This window comes from Bubalus bubalis, chromosome 12 (assembly GCF_019923935.1).
Source record: "Bubalus bubalis isolate 160015118507 breed Murrah chromosome 12, NDDB_SH_1, whole genome shotgun sequence".
Taxonomy (NCBI): Eukaryota; Metazoa; Chordata; class Mammalia; order Artiodactyla; family Bovidae; genus Bubalus; species Bubalus bubalis.
In genome coordinates, this window is record NC_059168.1 from 47,790,125 (window position 1) to 47,817,148 (window position 27,024).

The 27,024-nt window shown below is 40.1% G+C and overlaps 1 protein-coding gene across 2 annotated transcripts; it reads left to right on the plus strand.

Annotated features, from left to right (window-relative positions):
* The first annotated feature begins 2,672 nt into the window (after positions 1-2,672).
* Positions 2,673-26,619, plus strand: RNF103 (ring finger protein 103). Of its 2 annotated transcripts, XM_006074752.4 has the most exons (4): positions 2,678-3,948; positions 6,237-6,376; positions 17,936-18,051; positions 24,602-26,619. In XM_006074752.4, the coding sequence occupies exons 1-4, from the start codon at positions 3,723-3,725 to the stop codon at positions 26,175-26,177; spliced, it is 2,058 nt and encodes a 685-aa protein (XP_006074814.1). In that variant the 5' UTR covers positions 2,678-3,722; the 3' UTR covers positions 26,178-26,619. The 2 variants fall into 2 exon arrangements, with proteins under 2 accessions (XP_006074815.1, XP_006074814.1); XM_006074753.4 differs by lacking the exons at positions 17,936-18,051; positions 24,602-26,619 and adding an exon at positions 8,812-9,526 and having other exon boundaries at positions 2,673-3,948.
* Positions 26,620-27,024: the final 405 nt, after the last annotated feature.

Genomic DNA, 27,024 nt, shown 5'->3' on the forward strand with positions numbered 1-27,024 from the left:
CCATGGCATCGGGTCCCATCACTTCATGGCAAATAGATGGGGAAACAGTGGAAACAGTGTCAGACTTTATTTTGGGGGGCTCCAAAATCACTGCAGATGGTGACTGCAGCCATGAAATTACAAGACACTTGCTCCTTGGAAGAAAAGTTATAACTAACCTAGACAGCATATTAAAAAGCAGAGACATTACTTTGCCAACAAAGGTCCATCTAGTCAAAGCTATGGTTTTTCCAGTGGTCATGTATGGATGTGAAAGTTGGACTATAAAGAAATCTGAGTGCCAAAGAATTGATGCTTTTGAACTATGGTGTTGGAGAAGACTCTTGAGAGTCCCTTGAACTGCAAGGAGATCCAACCAGTCCATCCTAAAGGAAATCAGTCCTGAATGCTCATTGGAAGGACTGATGCCAAAACTCCAATACTTTGGCCACCTGATTTGAAGAACTGACTCTTTGGAAAAGACCCTGATGCTGGGAAAGATTGAAGGTGAGAGGAGAAGGGGATGACAGAGGATGAGATGGTTGGATGGCATCAGTGACTGGATGGACGTGAGTTTGAGTAAGCTCTGGGAGTGGGTGAGGGACAAGGAAGACTGGCGTGCTGCAGTCCATGGGGTTGCAAAGAGTCGGACACGACTGAGCTACTGAACTGAACCGAACTAAACCTTGAGGGAACAAGGCCACAACTGTTGGGATGGGACGCAGTTAAACACAAAATGTCAAAAGTGTTCTTTAATAACTCCTTTCCAGTCCTCAGCTCAATTTTCCCCACCTGCCTTTCTAAGAACCCACCTGCCAATACAGGAGACAGAAGAGATGTGGGTTCGATCCCTGGTGGAGGAGATTCCATGGAGGAGGAAATGGCAACTCACTCCAGTATTTTTGCCTGGAGAAGCCATGGACAGAGGAACCTGGCTGGTTACAGTCCATAGGGTTGCAAAGAGTCAGGACTGAAGCTACTTAGCACACATACATCCCTCTTTTATAATTGTATTTGAGTTTTTGGTCAGTCTTTCCTCACCAGTGAGTACAATTTGAGGTGAAGAATCTCATTTTATATGTCAGGGTTTGGACAGCAATATTATCCAGTAACAACATCACTGTGACATGCCCAAGGATTCTGAAATTTCAGAACCAAGCATTGTAGAATGTCTAATATAGTCTCCCACATTGATTTGCCAGCCCCAGAAACAAAGCCACACTGAGGCTAGTTAAGACACAGAAGCAGAGGCCAAGAGCTGATGGTACATTTCTACACTCCTCTGATTCTTTCTCCCTGCCCTGTGTCGGTCCTTACTAAATCCTCTTCCAGCAGCTGGACATTGAGATACCCTTGCTTCCTTTATTTTAAAAGGGTACCACTCTGAGGCTACATGGACTATTCTTTGCCTTCCATTCCTAATTGGCTCCAAGAATGAGGATCAACCCCCCATTCTTCCTACAACTTTCACCCCTAGTTCAAGACATTCAACAGCTTTGCACAATAGCTAACATTTCTCTCATAATTTCTGGGTCTTTTTTTTCCTCATAAGGGGGCTTGTAGAAGCCAGCCTTACTGATTTTATGTATGCAACCCCTTTCTCCCTCAAGACTGGCACAGAGATTGACATGAAGAGTCGGTTCTATTGGGGTTAAACACAGAACCTCCTACTGTGTGTTCAACCACATTACTCATTTCATACAAGTTCCTCTTGCTAGCGGTGCCTTACTCAGGGACGGTAAGGAAAGAAAACAGCAAGGAAACTTGGCACTGGTACATATCCACAGGCAACAACCCCTTGTCCTGGGAACTCAGTGCTTCAATACCTGGCTTTTTATCACTCCTGAGACTGAAAAGGCAAGGAGTGAGGAGGGCCTTGAAATGGACAGGGACTGGTGGGCCTAATTCTGATTCTCCTTTTGGCCAAACTTCTTCAAACACATAAACGTACATCCTCGCCTAAAGATGGCAAATCATTGTTTTCCGGGTTTCACCTTCTACCACCTCAAACCAACCGTGCCAAAATTTCCCCAGTTAACCAGGACTTGGCAAAAACGTACCTTTTGACTTTTACCTATTTTAAGAGGATAATTGTTCTGTCGCTCTTTGCGACCCCCTGGACTGCAACAGGCCAGGCTTCCCTGTCCTTCACTATCTCAGGGAGCTTGCTCAAAGTCAAGTCCATTGAATCAGTGATGACATACAACCATCTCGTTCTGCGTCGTCCCCTTCTCCTGCCTTCAAATTTCCCAGCACCAGGGTCTTTTCTAATGAGTAGGTTCTTCGCATCTAATAGCCAAAGTATTTGGAGCTCCAGCATCAGGACTCCCAGTGAATATTCAGGGTTAATTTCCTTTAGGATTGACTAGTTTGAATTAACTGCCCCATTTTCACCGAAAAATACACAAAGCGACACAAGTCCTAAGTCCAACCCTCAGACAAGATCAATCACTAAAACATGTGCAAGGCAAAAGAAAGGAGAGAGAAAACACTGAAGAGGCAACTTCGGGAGCGCTTTAGAGGACGCATCGCGTCTTCGGATGGGCTCTGCTTGCTTGCCCCCTAGGCTGGGGCGCCCAGTTCCTTCCCCGCACCCGCCCCTCCTCAACGCCGCCCGAGGGTGCTCCCCTCTTGGCCCGCCCTCGCCCCGCCCTCCCTCTTGGCCCCGCCCTCCCCCCCGCCCCGCAGCCGACGTCAGTTGTTATGTCTCGGCTCCGGCCGCGGCCGCAGCTGATCCTCTACGCTGGAGGCGACCGTCGCTGCCTCGTGAGGTGGCGGGGGCGTCGGGGACGGCGGCCGAGACCCGCGCCGCCCATCTGAGCCGGGTGGGAGCTTCGTGACCGGGAGGCCGCCCGATAGCCGTCCCGGGGAGCCGTCTGGGGCCTGTTTCTGCTTTTTTTCCCCTCCCGGACCGTCGTCTCGCGCGCCCCCATTTCCTTCTGCAGAGACTGCGACGCCCCCTCCCGGGCCGGGCCGCGTCGCGGTACCCGCCCGCCCGAAAGGCGCAGCCTGCCGGCCTGAGCGAACCTGGAGCCACCGCCGTCGCCGTGTCCGCCACGCTTCTCGCGGAGCCTGGGCGGCCGGCGGGGCCTGGAGCCTGGGAGCCGGGCACGGCGCTGCAGCGGCCGCTCCTCCCCGCGCTGGGCCCCGGGCCTGGCCCGGCCGAGCGCCGCGCCCTCCTGACCGCGTCCGCTGGAGCCCGGCCTTGGCCCGGCCGGCCCCAACCGCCTCCTGGGCCTGCCGTCGTCCGGCCCCGGCCTGCAGCCCGACCCCCGCTTCCTTTGTGGACCTGAATGATTTTTTTTTTTTTTCTTTTGGCCTCCCCTTTCCCTAAGATCACGGTGCTGGAAGGCCGACCCCGCCACTTCGATCAGTGCCTCCCCGCCCGGGGAAACGGCCCTCCTCTTGTTTTTCCCCTCGGGCTCTTCCCGCGCCTCCCTCCTATCCGGGTTTAATTAATTGATGGAGTTTTTTTAGTCCCCCCCACCTTTTTTTTTCTCGCCTCTTGACTAGAAGGCCCCGCGCGAGTCCCTGCGTCTCTGCCCCTGGTCATCTGTTCCTCACCCCCACACATACCACCCCCCACCCACCCCGGTCCACCTGCCTCCCGCCGGGGATGGCCTCGCGGTGACGGCAGCCAGGACCCCAAGGCGAGCTGGTGCCCTCGCCCACGCACCCCCCGAGTCTACCCTCCTCCTCTCCGTATTCTGAGCTCTCTGAAAAGAGAGGAGACGCAGGGGAAGATGTGGCTGAAGCTTTTTTTCTTGCTCCTCTATTTTCTGGTCCTTTTCGTCCTGGCCAGGTTTTTTGAGGCCATTGTGTGGTATGAAACTGGCATCTTTGCCACCCAGTTGGTGGATCCGGTGGCGCTGAGCTTCAAGAAGCTGAAGACCATCCTGGAATGTCGGGGGCTGGGGTATTCGGGGTTGCCCGAGAAGAAGGATGTCCGGGAACTGGTGGAAAAGTCAGGCAAGTATCTGCTCCCCGAGGGTCTCCTCTACTCGTGGGCGAGAGGGGTGGTCTCCCAGGATAAGTCGATACCTCGAAAGGTTAAGTAGATTACTTCCAGAGCCGCCTAGATTTTCTTTGTCCAGTTTTTCGACCAAAAAAAGGAGTAAACCCCAGTTTTCAGAAGGGGCCTGGAATTATTTGTAGGGGTGTTGGCGTGTCTTCCTAAGATTATTTTAAAATAACAGTTTCAAGTGCAGCTTCTTAGCGTTGTTTACGGAGTGGTTTTCTCAAAATTCGGAAATGTCAACCAGTCACAAACTGGAAAGCACGATTTGTCAGTTGAAATTCATAAGGCTGTAAGAAAAGAACCCCCATAACGTTGTCTATGGATCGAAGCATTTGTCACCGTAGTAATAGCAAGTTACCGGAGGGAAAATCATTCCTGAAATATTTAATATCAAAGAAGCATTTAGGCCTAGGATTTCAATTTTATTTTATTTTTTCTTCTAATTTTATTGAGATATAATTGACGTGCAGCACTGTACAAGTTTAAGGTGTGTAGCATGATGATTTGTATGTCATGAAATGGTAATCACAGTAAGTTTAGTGAACATCGGATGCCAAATTAAATGGAAAAACATTTTTTTTAAGATATAAATTTGAAATAATGAGTTTAAATTTAGAGAACGTGTACATGGCGCAGTATTAGCTTTTCATACTTTAAATTTGGTGAAAATAAGGTGATTTTTTTGCGGAATGTCTACCTTGTTTGTTTTGAAAGAGTTTATTTCTATTTCTGTAATGATTTTTCTTTTATTGTATCTTGGATGAAAACTATTTTTTCCCTTCTGTACCACAAGCACTGCTCTATCAACTTAAATGGGTTGAGAAATAGAACTGAGCCAAGAGACATTTAACATGTTAACGCATGCAGTTGCAATAACTCAGTTTTGGGGTAGGATTTGAGTGAGAAATACACATAATTTTTTTTTCGCCCCTGACAAACTATATCTTTGTTTAGACACATTTCCTGGAAGGGAGAGGGTACTGTAATTTGAGAAAGGCATTTTGGGTTGCTGTAGGAAGCAGTTGAAAGTGATAGTTAACTTTTTTCTTGTTTCAGATATATCTGTCAGCTGTGTGTCTTTTATAAGAGTTTTTTTCCTATTTAGTATCTTACAGCCATGCAATATGATAGACAAGAATACTAACTTCAGAGGACTTTAGCACCCACATGTTTGTTGGTTACAGTTAGGATCATTACTGGGACAGAAGAGTAAACATTCTCTGTAAAAGTGATCATTTTTTCTTTATATTTGCATAAAATTGTGCCTCTTGCTTACTGACTGGTTTACTTTTATTTCTCCCATGGCTGAGGTGTAGTGTAGAGGGAATAGAGTAAGGTAAAAGATCTCTAATAAATAAACTCTCTAGGTTTAGAAATAAAAAGTGCCTTAACTGCCCAAGCCAAATCATTTTTCATGATAAAGTGATTAGAGAACACTTTTTTTTTCTTTTGATTTTGATTTTATTTAGCATTGCCTTCCTTTGGGCCTAAAAATGCTTGTAACTTTGAGCATACAAAAAGTGCACTTAATATTTAAAGAATACACACAGCCCACAAAAATATGGCTCAGATCCCATGTTTTATAGCACATCCCACAATTTATAAAGCAGTTTAACTTTATAGTTTAAGGATTTGCTGTGAATGGTTTTGCTGCTATCATCATGATACGGCGCTTGTTTTGCCTTGTGAACAGTTGACAAAAGTTAATTTGATGGCAGTGTTTTTCTTTACTTATTATTTCATGATACAAACTATAAATTTGCACTGTAAGTGTGTATGAATATGAAATTTGTTCTTATAGATAATCTTTTGTATCTGACCTTCAAGTCACATAAGCCTTGTTGCTATTTCATGAGGTGATGATGGTTAATTTTGTAAACCAATTTCTAATTCTTGTAAGTCAGAAGTACATAAATCATACTGTTTTAAAATTTAAATAGTGTATTTAAATAAAATACCTGGACACAAACTAAATAATACTGTGATGGCTTTGGGGGCTGATATAAATTCAGTAATTTCCTAATGAATTATGTGATAACTCCAAGTCTGTTTTGTTCATTTTTGCCTGACACATAGAAGGTTCTTACATAATTAATGAACGTGTGAATATTAAACAGACATATTCATGTTATACTCTTCTGTAGAATGCAACGCAAGTACAATGACATCATATAAAATAGAATTAATTATTGAAACATGAGATTTTTGAAATCTTATTAATGTTTTTTCTTTTCTTCAGGTGACCTGATGGAAGGTGAGCTTTATTCCGCACTCAAAGAAGAAGAAGCATCTGAATCTGTTTCTAGTACCAATTTCAGTGGTGAAATGCACTTCTATGAGCTTGTAGAAGACACAAAAGATGGCATCTGGCTGGTTCAGGTATTAGAAACAGTGATAGAAGTGAAATAATTGTTACCAAAATAGTAGTCACCAGCTGGTGACCCTTCTGTGTACTTGTGTCATCTTTCTTAGACATAATCAGTTCTCATGGGGAGGCTTCAGTGTCCGCTTAAAGAGGTTTTGCAGATCAAGGAAAGCGAACATTAATTAAAGAGTGGGGAAAGGGAAGTGGTGGGGAAAGAAAGTTGGACTGTTTAGAATCAGGAGAAACAAATCCATTTTTGTTGTCAGAGCTTCATTAAGAAACACATGTATTCCTTTTATTTAGTGATTTGTGCTTTTTCTCCCAGTTTTTATTCAGTGATCCAAATCATTTTTGTTTTTAAAGAAAAAACCCTAAAGTAAAAGTAAAGGAGTCCTTTTGTTAGGGAAATAACCAGCTGTGTGCCTAATAGAAGAAGCAGTGTTGTGGGAAATGGTAGGGGGCTTACTACTTTGCTCATGAAATTGATGAGATTATAATTTTAGACCTTGGCTCTTATGCTGTCAAAACTGTGAGATTTAGTTAGCAATTAGAATTTTAGAGCTATGAAGGGCCTCAAAAAAAATCATCTTTAATGCTTCTGAAAGTGTGGTTTATGGTAAATGAATGGACACGCATTATCATTTGGGTATTTTTATGTAAGGTAGAAAAATCAGTATTATATTGAACATGTAATTTCATAACATTGCTGAGAGAAAGTCTGCTGCTGCTGCTAAGTCGCTTCAGTCATGTCCGAGTCTGTGCGACCCCATAGATGGCAGCCCACCAGACTCCCCCGTCCCTGGGATTCTCCAGGCAAGAACACTGGAGTGGGTTGCCATTTCCTTCTCCAATGCATGAAAGTGAAAAGTGAAAATGAAGTCGCTCAGTTGTGTCCGACTCTTCACGACTCCGTGGACTGCAGCCTACCAGGCTCCTCTATCCATGGGATTTTCCAGGCAAGAGTACTGGAGTGGGGTGCCATTGCCTTCTCCGAAAGAAAGTCTAAAGTTATTAAAAGTAACTTCAGTTAAAGTAACATCTTAAATAAATTAGCAACATTAATTCAGTTAAAATTATAATTATTGAACCAGGATCAAATCCCAGGTCCCCTGATTTCTTGTCCAGTGTTATTGCCATTTCACATTGGGGTTGGCAAAGTTTGGTTCAGGGCACAGGAAACAAAATAGCTGTTGCTTCATATTTCTTTTTTGAGAACAATGACTGCAAAATAAGGTAGAAAAAGCTGGGAGTTGAGAGACCTTAGCAGTGAATCTGATCCTGTCACTGATTTGCAATATGATTGTGAACAGATTTTCTGTTGCACGTGGCCTCAAATAAATACATTTACACCTGAAGAAGATAGAATAGTAGTTCCTTAGCCTAACTGTTGACGTTTGGAAATTCTTTAGGTGATTGCATTGGATATCACATGACCTTTCCTTTACTTGCAATCTTCCTATAGTATTTGACCATTTATCCTCCAGTTAATCTATTAATAATTGACATTTTTAAAATTCAGCAAGCAGAAAAACTGGGAGGAGCATATGGGTACTATCTATACATTATCCATCAAATTCTAGTCTATTTCTGTTATTAGTATTGAAAAAATAAACTGTAGCATCTTTAAAGCCTTAATTTATAAATAGTTATTCTGTTTCTTTCCCCAGATATTTAGTTCTGATAGTCTGATTGAGGAAGACTTGTGGGTTTGGTTTTGGTATTTTCAATTTATTACTGAGATTGAACTGAACAGCCAGTCCCACTGCCCTATGTGTTATGTTTGTCCATGTTTGTCATTGAACAGTCCCATAGAGATGAGTGATAAAGAGGCTAAACACCTTCCAAAATTGGAAAACCCATGGCAAAAGTCTGGAAATCCTTTTGGTGTATAGAGTGTTGCCTATAGACAACAAGCACATTCTGCTTCACTAATTCACAATACAGTCTTAGCTTCTAAATGATCTATTATTTTTTGATATCGTATTAAAGATAAGCATGGATTAAACTCCATTAATACATTACAGAATTCATCCAGTTTATTCATCGGTTAATTGTGCACAAGGCCAGAGATACACGAGAACATACACCAGCCTAACTCCTTGCTCTCTGAAGCAACTCACATTCTATTTGGGAGAGGGAGGCAGTAACTAAATAAATATTTAATATAACATCAGTTAATGGTAAGTGCTAAGACAAATAAGCAGAGTAAGGAGACAAGAGAGTGGCTAAGAATTCTCTAATGTGACATTTGAATGAAGTGAAGAACAAGTAATGAATGGTAATGAATGTTAATGTTATACATTCTTATCACCGAGTTATTTTTCCCTGAGAATGTTTTTTTAAACTTCATAAGTGTTAATAGTTAATGGTACAGTAGGACACAGTTTTTCCAGTGACCTTCAAGATTTGCACTGATCACCACTGTCTGGCTTGTGTTCCCCGGGTCCAGTGGCTTGCATCTGTCAAATGGCTGCTTGGGTTGAAAGAACAGTCTCTGGCAGGACAACTGAGAAGACTGAGATAGAAACCTCGGTTACAGTGTCCTCAGCACTGAACTTACCAGCTAAGCTCATCGGCACAGACACTTTGGCTCTTAAAAGAAAGCTGTGTTGTTGTTGTTTTTAATTGAAAATACCTTCTCAAAACAGAAGAGAAATATTCTCTCAATTGCTTGTCATTCTTTCAGTTCAGGTTATATTTCTTTGATCTTTAGTGAAGGATAGCATTCAGGGTTTCAGTTGTTAACTATTTGAATTATCAATCTTTTCTGTTTGTTTTGAAAGAAATCGACTCATTTCAGTTTGCTCTGTCATTGCTGCTGTTGCTGTTTTAATCTGTGAGGGTGTATAGAACCCAACCAATTCAGTGTTCTTCATATTGCATTTGTTTTAAGTAGCTTGTGTAAGAAATATTTAAGGATATCAAAATTCTTTCTATTTTTCCTCCCAGGTTTCTAATATCATTTTCTTAATCAGATGAATTATACTCTCCTTCTGTGTTTATTGAAGAAAAATGTAATTAGGTAGCATATAATTGATAATTAGCACTTTATATTTCATATATTATGTTATTGAAGGGGTGTCTCGGTATACTGATTTAGGGGCGAAAGTCACTTTAATAAATGGATATTGTTGTTGTTTAGTTGCCACATTATGTCTAACTCTGCAACTCCATGGACTGTATGTAGTCCTCCAGGCTCCTTTGTCTGTGGGATTTCCCAGGCAAGAATACGGGTTGTCGTTCGGACAACAGAATGCTGTTGCTAAGTCATGTCCAACTCTTTGTGATTCCATGAATCCCTGTCCTTCCCTATCTCTACTGTGATATAATAGTGGATAGAATACTGGAGTGGGTTGCCATTTTCCTCTCCAGGGGATCTTCCTGACCTAGGCATCAAACCCACATCTCCTGCATTACAGGCAGATTCTTTACTGCTGACCCATTGGGGAAGCCCTACGTAAATGGGTGTATGACTTAGCTATTCCATTACTTAGTTCATTCTTTTTCTGGAATGAATTGGTAATCTAGATTGACTGATTACCTTTTTCGGTGACACTGCATGTGGAATGACACTACAAAAGAAAAAGTTAGTTTCTGTAATTTAATTAACTCATTCTATATCCATTATGAGGAAGGAAATAGCAGCCCACTCCAGTATTCTTGCCTGGAAAATCCCGTGGACAGAGGAGCCTGGTGGGCTATAGTCCATGGAGTCGCAAAGAGTGGAATACAGTTGATCGACTAAGTACACACTACAATTTCTGTCTTCTCAGTAACTCATGAGTTTATTTTCTGAATCATATATGTTGACGATCTTCATATCTTTCTGTTAATTGTTTTAAGATGTATTAGCGCTCATGACGGAGAAGGCAGTGGCACCCCACTCCAGTACTTTGGGCTGGAAAATCCCATGGACAGAGGAGCCTGGTGGGCTGCAGTCCGTGGGGTCGCTGAGGGTCGGACATGACTGAGTGACTTCACTTTCACTTTCCACTTTCATGCATTGGAGAAGGAAATGGCAACCCACTCCAGTATTCTTGCCTGGAGAATCCCAGGGATGGCGGAGCCTGGTGGGCTGCCGTCTATGGGGTCGCACTGAGTTGGACACAACTAAAGCGACTTAGCAGCAGCAACAGCAGTGCTCATTAATTAGCCTTACATTAGAATATTAGCATGCTTCTTTTTTTTTTTAATATTTATTTATTTTACAGCATGCAGGATATTTAGTTGTGGCATGCAAACTCTTAGTTGCTGCATGTGGGATCAAACCTTGGCCCCCTGCATTGGGAGCACAGAGTCTTAGCCACTGGACCATCAGGGAAGTCCCTATATTTCTTTTCATGTGAAATTTTTCCATAGTTCTTCTATATTCTCTGTAATAAGAGGTAGAAAGAACTAATTGTAGTTTCTAAGGCAGCAGTACATATGGGACATATTTACCAATAATAGACTATGTAATCTATGAAAGAACCAAGTCATCTTTTTTCAGTCAGCTCTTTCTAAGTTTTCTTGCTCTGTTCCTAACCTAACCTTGTATCTTTCATTAGTTATTTATTTCCAGTTGTGTAGATTCTTTGATGCTACTGCCAACCAATCTTTTTAGCATCACAAATAGAAGTTTCTTTTCTTTCAAAAGATTCTTGCTCAGAGAGGTACATAGGCTTCTGAAATTAAGAAGTTAGCATACATTATGGGTTTTATGGATTTATCCTGTTCTTAACATTACTATTTCTGTATTTTGACTTTTGTTCAAAGAAGTTCAAAGACGGACTGTGCTATCTGTTCTCTACTGGCTCTGTCACACCATAAGGAATTTAACATCACCGTAGTTGAGGTAGCAATGAAAAGCATATGCTTTAAAGTAAAGCATTAGATCAATATTTATTGAAGTTATTATGTTAATATAGTTCCTGTTTGGCTGAAAAGAGTTACTAGCTGTTTTAAAATTTTATTTTTTTACTCCTAGATAGTAGTTTTGTTCAAGGAAATTCTAACTTATTTATTGCTCTCGTTACACAATGTAAAGGTGAAATACTTGGTAAGTCTTCCTTTATTTTGTGTTAGTGAAAAGCTTTTATTTGTGTTTACTCATAATGAAAGCTAGTGAAGCTACCAAAGAATTAAATGCTATTGAGTTTTGGTTTTATCAGTTAATCATCTTCACTTAATGATCTTATACAATTTGCATATATATATTTAGATTGTCTATGATTTTTTTAAAGTAGAAAACTCCTTGTTATAATGCAATCTTGAAAGATGAAGAAAATACCATAGTTCTACACTCCTTTTATATAGAGTTATTTAATTTAGCCTCCATGTTGTATAAGAATTGACAGTATTAAAAGGTATATAACAAATGTTCTGATTAGTAATAAAACCCACCTCTGAAAAATAGGCAAAAATGTGTAGGTTTTTTCTTATACAAATGTAATACATGTGGAAGGGACCCAGCAATAACCCGAGACCCGGTTTCTCTTGGGAAGCTTAACTGAACTGTAGAAGTTTGACATCAGAAAATACGGGAATTTAGTGTTTCACATTGTCCAACTGAGTTCCTTCCAGTGTGTGCTGAACCCAGCGTCATGAAAGGCAATTGTTAACATCTCTTCCCAACTCCACATTTAGAAATATCACTTTAGTAACTTGAAATCAGCTGTGTGGGAGGAAGTCTGTAAATGATAGAAATCAGGACTTCCATTTTCTTCTAGAGAGCTCATAGTTAAACATTTACCAGCCAACCACTGGTTTCATCCATTCATCCAACCATCTAACAAATATTTATTGAAATATAATGTGTGCCAGCTGAACCTTGTGAGAAGGGCAAACAAGATGAGTAACCTACAGTCTATGCCATAAAACAGCTTACTGTTTGATTTACTAAAATGTGTGGGCCAATAAAAAATGTTAGCATAGATCATCTTTCCCAGCTAGTAAGTTAGGTGGTCTGTAATGGTGCTTCTATCTTGAGAGATCCTAAAGAACTATTAGACAATGAAGTGGAATCCAGGAAAATTAGAACTAGGAAAAATTTAGTAGTTTTTCTCCTGGAAAAAAGTGTATTTTTAAATACACTAAATTGGAAGTCTTCATGTGTAACTGGACTGAAGAACATTGATGTGCAATAGCATAACCAGGTACTAGTTATACTAATGTTTGTCAGAAAACATCCAGGTGACATGTTGCTGGGGAAGGGATTTTCATTCTAACAGAAGTCAGCTTGGAGCCTTTAGATAACCTATATAGTCTGAAGTAAAAAATGAATTCAGTTGCTCAGTCATGTCTGACTCTTTGTGACCCCATGAACTGCAAAATGCCAGGCCACCCTGTACATCACCAACTCCCGGAGTCCACCCAAACTCATGTCCATTGAGTCGGTGATGCCATCCAACTATCTCATCATCTCTTGCCCTCTTCTCTTCCTGCCCTCAATCTTTTCCAGATCAGGGTCTTTACTAGTGAGTCGGCTCTTCGCATCAAGTGGCCAGAGTATTGAAGCTTCAGCTTCAGCATCAGTCCCTCCATTGAATATTCAGGACTGATTCCCTTTAGGATGGACTGGTTGGGTCTCCTTGCAGTCCAAGGGACTCTCAAGAGTCTTCTCTGGCACCACAGTTCGAAAGCATCAATTCTGTGGCACTCAGTTTTCTTTATGGTCCAACTGTCACATCCATACATGACTACTGGAAAAACCATAACTTTGACTATACCTATAGAGTCAAATAAAAGGTTTTTTTTTTTTTTTCAAAGCCTAAGGGATTTTTCATTTTTGTGGTTCTGTTAGTCAGGAATTATTAAACTCTTAAAAGCAGATATTAGAATCAGTTCGGTTCAGTTCAGTTCAGTCGCTCAGTTGTGTCCAACTCTTTGCGACACCATGAATCGCAGCACGCCAGGCCTCCCTGTCCATCACCAACTCCCAGAGTTCACTCAGACTCACGTCCATCGAGTCAGTGATGCCATCCAGCCATCTCATCCTCTGTCGTCCCCTTCTCCTCCTGCCCCCAATCCCTCCCAGCATCAGAGTCTTTTCCAATGAGTCAACTCTTCGCATGAGGTGGCCAAAGTACTGGAGTTTCAGCTTTAGCATCATTCCTTCCAAAGAAATCCCAGGGCTGATCTCCTTCAAATGGACTGGTTGGATCTCCTTGCAGTCCAAGGGACTCTCAAGAGTCTTCTCCAACACTACAGTTCAAAAGCATCAATTCTTCAGTGCTCAGCCTTCTTCACAGTCCAACTCTCACATCCATACATGACCACAAGAAAAACCATAGCCTTGACTAGACGGACCTTTGTTGGCAAAGTAATGTCTCTGCTTTTGAATATGCTATCTAGGTTGGTCATAACTTTCCTTCCAAGGAGTAAGCGTCTTCTAATTTCATGGCTGCAGTCACCATCTGCAGTGATTTTGGAGCCCAAAAAAATAAAGTCTGACACTGTTTCCACTGTTTCCCCATCTATTTGCTACGAAGTGATGGGACCGGATGCCATGATCTTAGTTTTCTAAATATTGAGCTTTGAGCCAACTTTTTCACTCTCCACTTTCACTTTCATCAAGAGGCTTTTGAGTTCCTCTTCACTTTCTGTCATAAGGGTGGTGTCATCTGCATATCTGAGGTTATTGATATTTCTCCCGGCAATCTTGATTCCAGCTTGTGTTTCTTCCAGTCCAGCGTTTCTCATGATGTACTCTGCATATAAGTTAAATAAGCAGGGTGACAATATACAGCCTTGACGTACTCCTTTTCCTATTTGGAACCAGTCTGTTGTTCCATATCCAGTTCTAACTGTTGCTTCCTGACCTGCATACAGATTTCTCAAGAGGCAGGTCAGGTGGTCTGGTATTCCCATCTCTTTCAGAATTTTCCACAGTCTATTGTGATCCACACAGTCAAAGGCTTTGGCATAGTCAATAAAGCAGAAATAGATGTTTTTCTGGAACTCTCTTGCTTTTTCCATGATCCAGTGGATGTTGGCAATTTGATCTCTGGTTCCTCTGCCTTTTTTAAAACCAGCTTGAACATCAGGAAGTTCATGGTTCACGTATTGCTGAAGCCTGGCTTGGGGAATTTTGAGCATTACTTTACTAGCGTGTGAGATGAGTACAATTGTGTGGTAGTTTGAGCATTCTTTGGCATTGCCTTTCTTTGGGATTGGAATGAAAACTGATCTTTTCCAGTCCTGTGGCCACTGCTGAGTTTTCCAAATTTGCTGGCATATTGAGTGCAGCACTTTCACAGCATCACCTTTCCGGATTTGAAAGAGCTCAACTGGAATTCCATCACCTCCACTAGCTTTGTTCATAGTGATGCTTTCTAAGGCCCACTTGACTTCACATTCCAGGATGTCTGGCTCTAAGTGAGTCATCACACCATCGTGATTATCTGGGTCGTGAAGCTCTTTTTTGTACAGTTCTTCTGTGTATTCTTGCCACCTCTTCTTAATATCTTCTGCTTCTGTTAGGTCCATACCATTTCTGTCCTTTATCGAGCCCATCTTTGCATGAAATGTTCCCTTGGTATCTCTAATTTTCTTGAAGAGAATAGCTTGCATAAATACGGCCCTGGGGTTAAACACTGCCATGTACCTGCTTCAGGGATGTTCCCATTTCTCTTCACACTCTTTTGTTGCCTGTGCTATAACCAGGGATACGTATCAGTTATAGAGACCTAAATTGGTTAACCCCTTGATACATTGTCATTGTAAATACAGACCTAAAGTGTTTGGGTTATTTACAGCCTTGCTCAGGAAATAAGAGTGAAAGGGGAGTTACTAAAAACAGCAACAGGGACTATGGCAATATGATTTTACAGTTTTTTTTTTTAAACCTGAGTAATCTGAAAAAGAAGTCAAGATTTCTTTGATTACTTAATGGATAAAAGAGCTACCATTTTGACTCTTCAGTGGTAGGAAAAGAAGTGAAGAGAAGAGAAAAACCTGTCTTCTTGGATCTCTCTTATTCTTCAGATAAAATTTATAAAGTACTTTTAGACAATAGAAAACTGTGGAGGCTAGGAACTTATTGGGTAATGTGCCTGTGTGAACCTCCTCAGAAAGCACTTTTACCTACTAAGACCATGTCCTCTCATTGCCCTCCTGGCTACCTCAACCGTCTGAGCATTTTGATAATACATGTCTCCCTCCATGAGGCCTTTTATTTTCACTTAAGAGTACTATCAGAGCCATTAGTTCCTTGCCTTAAGTTGTGTATTTGTGTATGTATTTATTAGGCATCAAAGTTACATTACATATGTTACATACCTGTGTGTGTCTCTGTGGGTATGAGAATGATAGTATCAGTGATATATGGCAAGGGTTATTGGACAGTAATCTGTTGGCACATAACGTGAACTTTTTTATTATTTATTTTTGGCTGCACTGGGTCTTGGTTTCTGTGAGTGGGCTTTGTCTAGTTGCAGGGAGCGGGGGCTAGGCCAGTTTTCTGGTGTGCAGGCTTCTCTTGTTGTGAAGCATGGGCTCTAGGGCTTCAGTTGTAGTGCACTGGGTTTAGTTGCTCCTCAGCATTTGGAATCTTCCCAGACCAGGGATCAAACCCCTGTCCCTTGCATTGGCAGGCAGATTCTTAACCACTTAGCCACCAGAGAAGTCCTAAAGTGAACTTTAAGTCACTCTTCACCATCATGCAGGTTCTCTCCTCCTGGTGCCCTTGAAATTTGTTCCCAGGGGAGAGCCCAGACATGAGGTATTGCACCGTCGCTTGCCTCACCCAGCACTCATTGCATACACTCACTCCCCTGGGATTTCACTTGCTGGAGGCTTTGTGAACATGGAAATGGCCCGCCCTTCTAGATAGCTTAGTGGCCCCCAGAGTATTGTCCTATAATGTTGAATTAAGTAGTATCGGTACTGTAACATTCATGAAAAGTAACTTGGCCTATATACCCGGGGCTTAAATACATCCAACATATGGATTCATGAAGACTTAGGACATTTTTGGCTTTCCTTTATAAGTTCTCATTTAGTCATTTCTGGTTTTAATTTTTGTTTTTAATATATAATTTTTGTTTGTTTTTCTGATATCTCTATTGAAATTCCCTTAGAGTAGGAAGATAGAGAATAAAAGGAAAAGGTATTAACAATTAGAAAGGCTGAGAAAGAAGTCATTACATATTTTGAAGGTTAACCTATAGTTTTCTCTTGTAAAAAAATCTTTTTCTTCTTCCAATCCTAATTGTGTTTGAAAGCTATTTGCAAATTTGAAGTTAGAAGTTCAAGAATGTAGAATTTATTAATGGTAATTTTTTTTTAATATGTTAGAATCTTTGTGATTGTTAAGAAAAATCCCATAGAAGTAGCAGTATTGATTCAGTCAGTTCAGTTCAGTCGCTCAGTCGTGTCCAACTCTTTGCGACCTCATGAACCACAGCATGCCAGGCCTCCCTGTCCATCAACAACTCCTGGAGTCCACCCAAACCCATGTCCACAGAGTTGGTGATGCCATCCAACCATCTCATCCTCTGTTGTCCCCTTCTCCTCCTGCCCTCAATCCTTCCCAGCATCAGGGACTTTTCAAATGAGTCAGCTCTTTGCATCAGGTAGCCAAAGTATTGGAGTTTGAGCTTCAACATCAGTCCTTCCAGTGAACACCCAGGACTGATCTCCTTTAGGATGGACTGGTTGGATCTCCTTGCAGTCCAAGGGACTCTCAAGAGTCTTCTCCAACACCACAGTTCAAAAGCATCAATTCTTCTGGTGCTCAACCTTCTTTATAGTCCAACTCTCATATCCATACATGACCACTGGGAAAACCATAGCCTTGACTAGATGGACCTTTGTTGGCAAAGTAATGTCTCTGCTTTTTAATATGCTGTCTAGGTTGATCATAGCTTTCCTTCCAAGGAGTGTCTTTTAATTTCATGGCTGCAGTCACCATCTGCAGTGATTTTGGAGCCCAGAAAAATAAAGTCAGCCACTGTTTCCACTGTTTCCCCATCTGTTTGCCATGAAGTGATGGGACCAGATGCCATGATCTTCATTTTCTGAATGTTGAGCTTTAAGCCAACTTTTTCACTCTCCTCTTTCACTTTCATCAAGAGGGTCTTTAGTTCTTCTTCACTTTCTGCCATAAGGGTAGTGTTATCTGCATTCAGTCAAGCATAGTTTAATAGAAAACATGTGTTTGACTCTTGGTTCCATAATTATACTTTAGAAAAAAAGTGAAATTTGAACTTGTTGAACCCACACATGGTCATTTTTAGTAAGCTCATTTGGGTTATTTAAATTTTTCAGAGCAGAGAAATGACTCCAAGGTCCGTTTTCTTCACAAGTTAATTCTAGAGAATAGGCTACATGGAGGAGAATATGGCTTACTTTTTAATTTGGTTTTGACCCCCTTATGTATAACTGCCACAGAGTATGAGAATTCCCACAATGTTTTAGATCTTTTCCAGTAGAACAGTTTCTTTTTCTTACAAGAAGTACAGTAATAATATGATTATCCACTTAACAAGACCTAGGGATAGAATATGTTTTCTCAGAAAAAGTAAATAGATGTAAATGGTTGGTTTGATGCCATTTTAGGTGATTAAAGTTGCTGTTTTCCTTCTTGGGAATAGGTCATCGCAAATGACAGAAGTCCTTTGGTGGGTAAAATCCACTGGGAGAAAATGGTGAAAAAGGTGTCAAGATTTGGAATACGTACAGGCACATTTAACTGCTCCAATGACCCCAGGTAAGTTGATGGCAATTCTTAGAATTTGAGTTCTGACCAGAAGTTTTTAATGTAATAAAGACAGTGGTATTAGAAGCCTGTTTAAACTGAAAATTAATTAGCATGCTTAGCACAGTGCTAGTTACACGAGTGCTTGATTAGTAGTTTTTGGTAACTGGCAGTTTCTTTCTTTCAGATCTCTTTTTATCTGGTTCTTCAGTGCTGTTTCTAACAGGGTGACTCTTTAGAGTATGTCTTTGGTCTTTTTTGTTTCAATTTTATTTCCCAAAGAGGCTTCAGTACATTTATGGTTTTAGGTGACACCTTTGTGCCGATCTAAATCTTCCTTAATTCGAACTCCTAGTTTGCATTTTGACAGTCGTTTCCATCTGCCTACAAGTAACCCAGATGGAATATATTCCCTAAATCTAGTGTTCAAATTCACATTCATCTTTTTCTTTAGTAAATCGTGTCCTTTCTGCCTTTTTCTGTCCTTTAATATTTCTTTTTTTCATTTTCTCAGACAAGAACCTTTGTAAGCACTTTTGTTTCTTTTTGTCATCATCTCCAGTATTTAGTCGTCACATTATTTTACTATCCCATTGTGCTTCAAAATGCGTTTTATTTGAATTTCTAGTGCCTCCAAGTTATAACTTGAATTAATTTGTTTATTTAATTATCCATTCAATAAATATTTAATGAAGGATTAGCATGTACAGCATGTTCTGTTTAGTGCTGAGGACAGGGCATAGCATATGTACATAGAAACCCCCATGTTAGGTAGTTTCTAATGTAGGTAGACACGCCTGACTTATATTGTCCCTTTTATGTGGTCATAGTGGGAGACCCATTGGCTGAAGAAAACCTGCCTCCACTACTGCTTCACCTCAGATTCTCCCACCCTTCTCCTTCAGGCGCATGTTTGCTTTGATTTTCCTCACTGTCCTTGTTCTGCTCACTTGTAACATAGGCTGAGACCTGTGGGAGGAGGACCCCTTAAAAGTTGAGGATAAGAAGGGACGTTGTTGTGTCTCCTCACTCACATGTAATCTCATTTACCCACAAAGCTCCCCTTTTCACCTTTACCACAGAATCTTGATTGTGTTGTGATGCCTTTGGTGTAAATGTCCATGATAGCCTGAGTGTTCATATTCTTATGAAAAGGAAATCATTCTTATTTCTATCTTTTGTTTACCAAAGACAATTGCACTTGGTCTTATTCCATCATTCCCAAATAGAGTATAGGTGAAAGATCTCCCTGCAACCCCACTGGTGATTGCAATACCAGAATGAAGGATAGTTCTAATATATTGGTTTTTTTTTTAGATAATGCCAAAAATCAGTACTTAACATAGCTAACTTATTGAAAAGTATTCAGAATTTATTTTTTTAAAAATCAATAAACTAAATAATACATTTAAATACTATAACTTTTAAATACATTAAAAAATATCAAGTAAAAATAAATATACAAAAATATAAAGTTTAAACACATTTCAGTCTAATATAAATTCTTAGATAACATTAATAGAAAACTCAAAATGAAACTAAGCAGAGTATAAAGTGAAAATAATCTATTAAGCATGAAAACCTGAAGGAAATAGTATATTGACTTTTAATATAATCTTGTAAAGTAAAATGTATCAGAAGTGTCATGCTGCTGCTGCTGCTGCTAAGTCGCTTCAGTTGTGTCTGACTCCATGCGACCCCATAGACGGCAGGCCACCAGGCTCCTCTGTCCCTGGGATTCTCCAGGCAGGAACTGGAGTGGGTTTCCATTTCCTTCTCCGATGCCTGAAAGTGAAGTCACGCAGTCATGTCCGACTCTTAGCGACCACATGGACTGCAGCCTACCAGGTTCCTCCGTCCCTGGGATTCTCCAGGCAAGAATACTGAAGTGGGTTGCCATTTCCTTCTCCACAGAAGTGTCATAATTGAGTCCAAATTTAGTACAAATTTTTCTAGCTTTTCTTTTGAAAAGCCCTATTTGATTTTATACCAACTAAGGAATGGTAAAGAGAGACATATAAGCTACCTTTAAGTTTCCTCTGAATCTCTCATCTTGATCTTCAGATAATCCCACCTCTTACTTATGATGGAGGGCTACAGTCCATAGGGTTGCAAAGAGTCAGACATGTCTGACTATCTGTCCATGGGATTCTCCAGGCCAGAGTGCTGGAGTGGGTAGCTGTGCCCTCCTCCAGGGGATCTTCCTGACTGAACCCTCGGTCTTGTGGCTCCTGCATTGCAGGCAGATTCTTTACCCCTGAGCCACCGAGGAAGCCCATTTATGATGGAAGAGACCCTTTTTGAGCAACTCTTTCTTTTTTGCTGACTGCAGCTATCATTTTTTGTTATTAAAGAGACATTTTTACATCATTTTCTCTAGTCTTATCACAAAGATAAAGATCTTGATGCAGAGTTATTTATATCTATTTCAATATTGTCATGTTCATTTCCATTTATTTGGAGAGTCTGTTCTTGCCATAGATGGTGTGCTTAGTCAGGGTCATTTTTTTCTTTCTTTTTTTTTTGAGGATTATAGAGATACAGAAGAACAAAATAGGGAGTAATAGAAAAGTGTTCAGAATGTCAGTGCAAAGTGTAACTGGGCTGGGAATAGTGTTATTCAGCAAGCATTTTAATATGTTGAATAGTTTCATCATCCTGATCTTTTAGATTTTTAAAATCAGCAAAACTTTATCCCCTACTGCCTGTGTTGCTTTCTTTGACTGTAGTTCTTTCTCTGGGGCGGCCTCAGGCACAGCCTCCTCTGACATGCTGGGCCCACTGTAGAGTGGTACTTTCCTGACCTGATTGGCTCCCCTTAAGAACATTCAGAACCACCACTCTGTGCAGCATCTGACTCTGTCCATGCCAGCAGTTTTCATTTCTTTCCCACACAGCCATCTTACCTGGCCTCAGTTCCTCTCATTCCCCAACCTAGTGATCTGTCTCAGGGAGCTTTTCCCTGCCAGGTCTATTCTTTACCCATCTTTGGAGAAAGTAGAAAGTGAGGTGGGACATTTATCTTTAAGAGGTCGGAGAGGCAGGGCAGGGATAGTAGAGAGTGGATGGAGGGCCCTGGAATTACAGGAGTTGAGTGATAAATGGGCCAGGAGGGCTTATGGTGAAATAATCATGGGTGAGGACCCATGGAATAAGCAGGGAAGGGAAAGGAAGGAGGAGACTGGTGAGTGGGACAGGAAGGCCAGGGAAGACAGTGACCTTGTCTGAAGAAACAACAGTTTATAAACAATACCAAAGGTTCTTTTTATTTTTTTTCAGTGTTCCTTTTTTAAATATAATGTGCCATACCAGAATGGTGCACTAAATACCAAAACTCAGTAGCCATTCTTTTTTTTTATCCTTTTTAGTCTTCAAATTGTCTAAGAGATCTCAAAAAGTTTAAGAATGGGAGGATATTTTTGTAATGTTGTCACTTTAAAAAGTTGTTTTGAATTAGCAGTAAGAAGTTTTTATATGGATATATGGCAATATAACATTATTAAAAAATAATATGAGTATTAGTCTTATTTTCTGTTTAACAGTTGGGTTTTAAGATTGATATGATATACTTTGTGTGTTGGATTTCAAGTCTAGAAAACATGATTTAATCTGAAAGATACATGATGACAAACAAAATCTTATTGTCCTCAGTACTCTTAAATTCTTCTGCAGTGATAAACCTTTAAACTATCAATGTCACTTATCTCTGAGCTGAAAAGAAAGTACATAGTGCATTTGTTTTCTTCCATGAAGAAGTAAATGAACTAAGACTGCCTGTTTTATAGGGTAAAATTTTCTGTCAGAAAGACTGTAATTTAACTTATGACACAAATCAGAAAAGCCAAATATTCTCTAAGGGGGTTATAGAAAGATGAAAAGAATGACCAAGAGTAGAAATGTGTCACCTCAAGTATCCCATACAATTAAAAACGTAAAGCAAGTTAGATAATTAAGATGTAAATAAGACAACTATCTATATGGAGCTCACTTGTGGTTTTGGTGGGGGTGGAGGAAAAACTAGCATTCATGTCAATGAATTATTATTTTTCATTGAACAAAGACACAGAGTAGAAGGTATTTTATTCTGTAGGAGTATATAATTTTCAAGCCATTTCAATTAAAGCTGTATTGATATTAATGGTATCTGTGTTATTAAGGAAGTAAATCTAAACAACAAGGCAAGTTGTGGTCTCTAATCCTGAGTCACCCAGATAGTTTCCCAGAGTCATTACTAATCTTGTCTTTGTGACATAACATGTTGTCTTCACTTACCTTAAATTGTATCATGAAATCCTGAGGTAAAATTGATATTGTCATTATAAAACCATGTGCCATGTATATCAAGACTTCTCTCTTAATCTGATCATATAACTGTGTAATATGCTTATGTAATTTGTTAAATGTAGGCAGTGGCAACCCACTCCAGTACTCTTGCCTGGAAAATCCCATGGCCGGAGGAGCCTGGTAGGCTGCAGTCCATGGGGTCTCTAAGAGTCAGACACAACTGAGCGACTTCACTTTCACTTTTCACTTTCATGCATTGGAGAAGGAAATGGCATCCCACTCCAGTGTTTTGCCTGGAGAATCCCAGGGACGGGGGAGCCTGGTGGGCTGCCATCTATGGGGTCGCACAGAGTCGGACACGACTGAAGCGACTTAGCAGTAGCAGCAGCAGCAATCTATGCTTATTACTAAGTAAAGCATAATATTTATGATTTTCACATTAGTATTCTGAATAGCACAACAAAAAAGTAAATACTTTTTACCATTCATTTACAAATCTGTAGTGAACAAAATGTATCCACCTAGTAGATTTTGTTTTTTCCAACTTTACTGAGGTAAATTCATATGTCATAAAACTCCACATGGTAGGTTTTTAGGAAAGACTTTTTTGAAAAAAGAAGGAAACTGTTTCCTTCTTCTTATTATTAAATTATTAAAACTGATTATCTCTCCACTGTAATACAGCAGCTATTTTCATTTTATGGTATCTCCGTTCATTCATCTTTTAGTTTTTTTTAGAAAGAGAGGTTTGTCACAAATATTATAGCAAGACCATGTCCATTTCCAAGAGGATTAGAGTCCTGACCCCATTGGATAAAGCTAAACAAATGATTTAATTTTAAATTCTTCTATATTTACTGTCACAAAATGGGAGTCATCCTTGGACTGAATCTCTTTTTTTTTTTAAGCAATTTTATATTTATAGAAGAGTGATCAAGATAGTGTAGAGTTGCCATATATAATCTTTCACCAAGTTTAGTTAGTATTTACATAACCATGGTATAATGGTCTAAAGAAATTAACACTGGTACAATACCATTAACTACATTACAGATTTTATTCCAGTTTCACCAATTTTCCAATAATATCCTTTTTTCCTGAATCTCTTCTTAATCTGAAAACTTACTATCTTTGTTTCCTCTATGTTAAATACTCCTCTTCATGGTCCCCATTAAAGAGATGAGCAAGTATAAAAAACATAGGACTTGCTCTTGTTGGGCTTTTGTGCAGATTTCTCTGTGATAGTGTTTGTGTGCATCAGGCATGTGGTGGGTGCTTGGGTTAATAAATGTGTGCAACATGGCTCCTACCCTCAGAAACTTGCATTCAAGTCAGGGACTCAGCATGCAAGATAATCCATTTCCTTCTCTCTTCTTTGCCCACTTGAATCTAACCATTCTTCAAGACCTAGTTCAGTTCCCAAACCTTTTATGAAATCTTCACCAACTCAAACTCCCAATGAAAGTCCCTTTTTTTGAACTTCATTTACATTATTTAGTGGTAGGATATATACAGTTTTATTCTTTTGTCTCCTTAATAGGATTTTAAATTCTTTATGAACAGGAATCATTTTCCTATTATATTTTGGATCTTACCAACACATAATGCATTGTTGTTGGTTAGTCTCTAAGTCATATCTGACTCTTTGCGACTCCACGGACTGCAGTACTCCAGGCTTCCCTGTCCTTCACTCTCTCCTGAAGTTTGCTCAAACTCATGTCCATTGATTCGGTGATGCCATCCAGCCATCCCATTCTCTGTTGCACCCTTCTCCTTCTCCCCTCAATCTTTGCCAACATTAGGGTCTTTTCCAGTGAGTCGGCTCCTCACATCAGGTGGCCAAAATATTGGGGCTTCAGCTTCAGCATCAGTCTTTCCAATGAAAATTCAGGGTTGATTTCCTTTAGGATTGACTGGTTTGATCTCCTTGTCCAAGTGACTCTCAAGAGTCTTCTCCAACAATGCATTAGGTACTGGATGTATGTGTCAGTTCCCTTGACTCTAAGGCTTTTTAAGCTCTAAGGTTTTTGTTTGGAAAAAAAAAAAAGAGAAAGGGAGAAACAGAGATTAAAAACAAAAAGATGATAAAAAGCTTTGCTTTTCCTCTTATACAGCTGGTACTACTTTTGATTGTTTACAGGTTATTTGTTTTGGGGGAGAGGGTATCTTTCAAGGGCTATGGAAATTATCAGGGAAAGACAAACTGTACAACAGAGAAGATAAGCAAGCTAGCTCATCTAGCAGCCTTGCTGTTTACTTACAGTTCCCTCTCTTACAGATACTGCAGGAGAAGAGGCTGGGTTCGATCCACACTCATTATGTCTGTTCCACAAACGAGTACTTCCAAAGGGAAAGTCATGCTTAAGGAGTACAGTGGGCGCAAGATAGAAGTAGAGCACATTTTTAAGTGGATAACTGCTCACGCAGCTTCTCGGATCAAAACCATTTATAATGCTGAACGCTTGAAAGAAGAATGGAATAAAAGTGATCAATATTGGGTAAAAATATACCTATTTGCAAACCTGGACCAACCGCCAGCTTTCTTCTCTGCACTAAGCATAAAGTTTACTGGAAGAGTTGAGTTTATTTTTGTAAATGTGGAAAAGTGGGACAACAAGAGTTATATGACAGATATCGGTGTCTATAACATGCCATCATACATACTTAGAACTCCTGAAGGAATTTACAGATACGGAAACCACACAGGCGAGTATATATCTCTTCAGGCCATGGATTCATTTTTGCGCTCCTTACAACCTGAAGTAAATGATTTGTTCGTTTTGAGCTTGGTTCTTGTTAACCTTATGGCTTGGATGGACTTATTTATCACACAAGGAGCTACCATCAAGCGATTTGTGGTTCTCATAAGCACTTTAGGGACCTATAATTCTCTTTTAATTATCTCCTGGCTACCTGTGTTGGGCTTTTTACAGCTCCCTTACTTAGATAGCTTTTATGAATATAGCTTAAAATTGTTGAGATATTCCAATACCACCACATTGGCTTCATGGGTAAGGGCAGACTGGATGTTTTATTCCTCACACCCAGCCTTGTTTCTTAGTACATACCTTGGACATGGTTTACTAATCGATTACTTTGAGAAGAAGAGACGGCGCAACATCAACAATGATGAAGTCAATGCCAATAACTTAGAATGGTTATCAAGTCTATGGGACTGGTATACCAGCTACCTCTTCCACCCGATTGCTTCTTTCCAGAACTTTCCTGTAGAATCTGATTGGGACGAAGACCCTGACTTGTTCTTGGAGCGATTAGCTTTCCCCGATCTTTGGCTTCACCCCCTGATACCGACTGATTATATAAAAAACTTGCCAATGTGGCGATTTAAATGTCTTGGATTCCAGTCTGAAGAGGAAATGTCGGAGGGTTCTCAAGATATTGAGAATGACTCAGACAGTGAGAGCACAGACACTTTGAGCAGTGAGAAGGAAGTATTTGAAGATAAACTGAGCATCATTCACAGTTCTCCAGGAAGAGCAAGTCACTGTGATGCTGAGGCTTGTTCCTGTGCCAATAAATATTGTCAGACCAGCCCTTATGAAAGGAAGGGGCGGTCCTATGGATCATATAACGCTAATGAAGATATGGAACCTGATTGGTTAACTTGGCCTGCTGATATGCTGCACTGTACTGAATGTGTTGTATGCCTAGAGAATTTTGAAAATGGATGTTTGCTAATGGGGTTGCCTTGTGGTCATGTGTTCCATCAGAATTGCATTGTGATGTGGTTAGCTGGGGGCCGACACTGTTGCCCTGTCTGCCGGTGGCCTTCTTATAAAAAAAAGCAGCCATATGCACAACACCAGCCCTTGTCAAATGACTTCCCATCTTAACCATGTGCAATTTGTCCTTTATAAGCTTTGCGTATCTTATAGCCTGCCTTTTTAATGTTAGTCACAATGTTTTTGTGGTTTGACGTTTAGTTTAATGTTAGTGCAGTGACAGGAAATACACATTATGCTAATGTTGATGACAATTATTTGGTTGCCTTGTGTGTCAATTTGAATGCATACTTAATTGTAAAAATTTTTATTTACAACATTGGAAATTCAGAAGTTAATGTTCTTTTGTAAGCACAAAGGAAGTATGATAGAAATTTATCCTCGCAAGACTTTACAAGGTAGGATCAAATTCTAATGGAATTGAGGCAGTTTCTTATCCTAAATGTTTCCTTCCTTTTTACAATTTCTGTCCAGCACCTCTTGGTTAAATAATGTATGCTCTGAGACATGAAATTAAAACAGACCTATGAAATAAATTATTTTAAAACCAGAAGATTACAGCTTTTCTAATGTTAAATTGTTTTTGATAAGGTGGCTGAGTGCTCTAAGTGTTTTGCTTGTTTGCTAATTTCACAGTTGAGTCAGATACGGTTCTTGGATTAATGTGGCGGAGGTGGGTGGTGGAGGAGACAGATTATGTTGCTGACACTGGCCAGAGGTGGTATTAGTCCTCCTTGGTTAGCTTTGATGGGAAGAAATTTCATGGTGGGTGTTTTTAAAAGTATTAAATCATTTATGAGTATATTCAAGTAAACAAAATCAGCTATAGCATACTAGCCACACATAGATTACTTGGTATATTTTTCCTGACTTTTTATTTTGAAAATTTTTTTAACTATAGAGAAATTGGAAACATAGTACAGTGAACATTCACGTGTCTCATTCACCAGGTGTTTAC

Bases quoted from the DNA above. Each gene is read 5' to 3' on its own strand.
- RNF103 (XM_006074752.4), top strand. From the start codon at position 3,723: ATGTGGCTGAAGCTTTTTTTCTTGCTCCTCTATTTTCTGGTCCTTTTC. The intron at 3,949-6,236 runs GCAAGTATCTGC...TCTTTTCTTCAG, and splicing joins GGAACTGGTGGAAAAGTCAG to GTGACCTGATGGAAGGTGAG. The intron at 6,377-17,935 runs GTATTAGAAACA...TCTTGGGAATAG, and splicing joins ATGGCATCTGGCTGGTTCAG to GTCATCGCAAATGACAGAAG.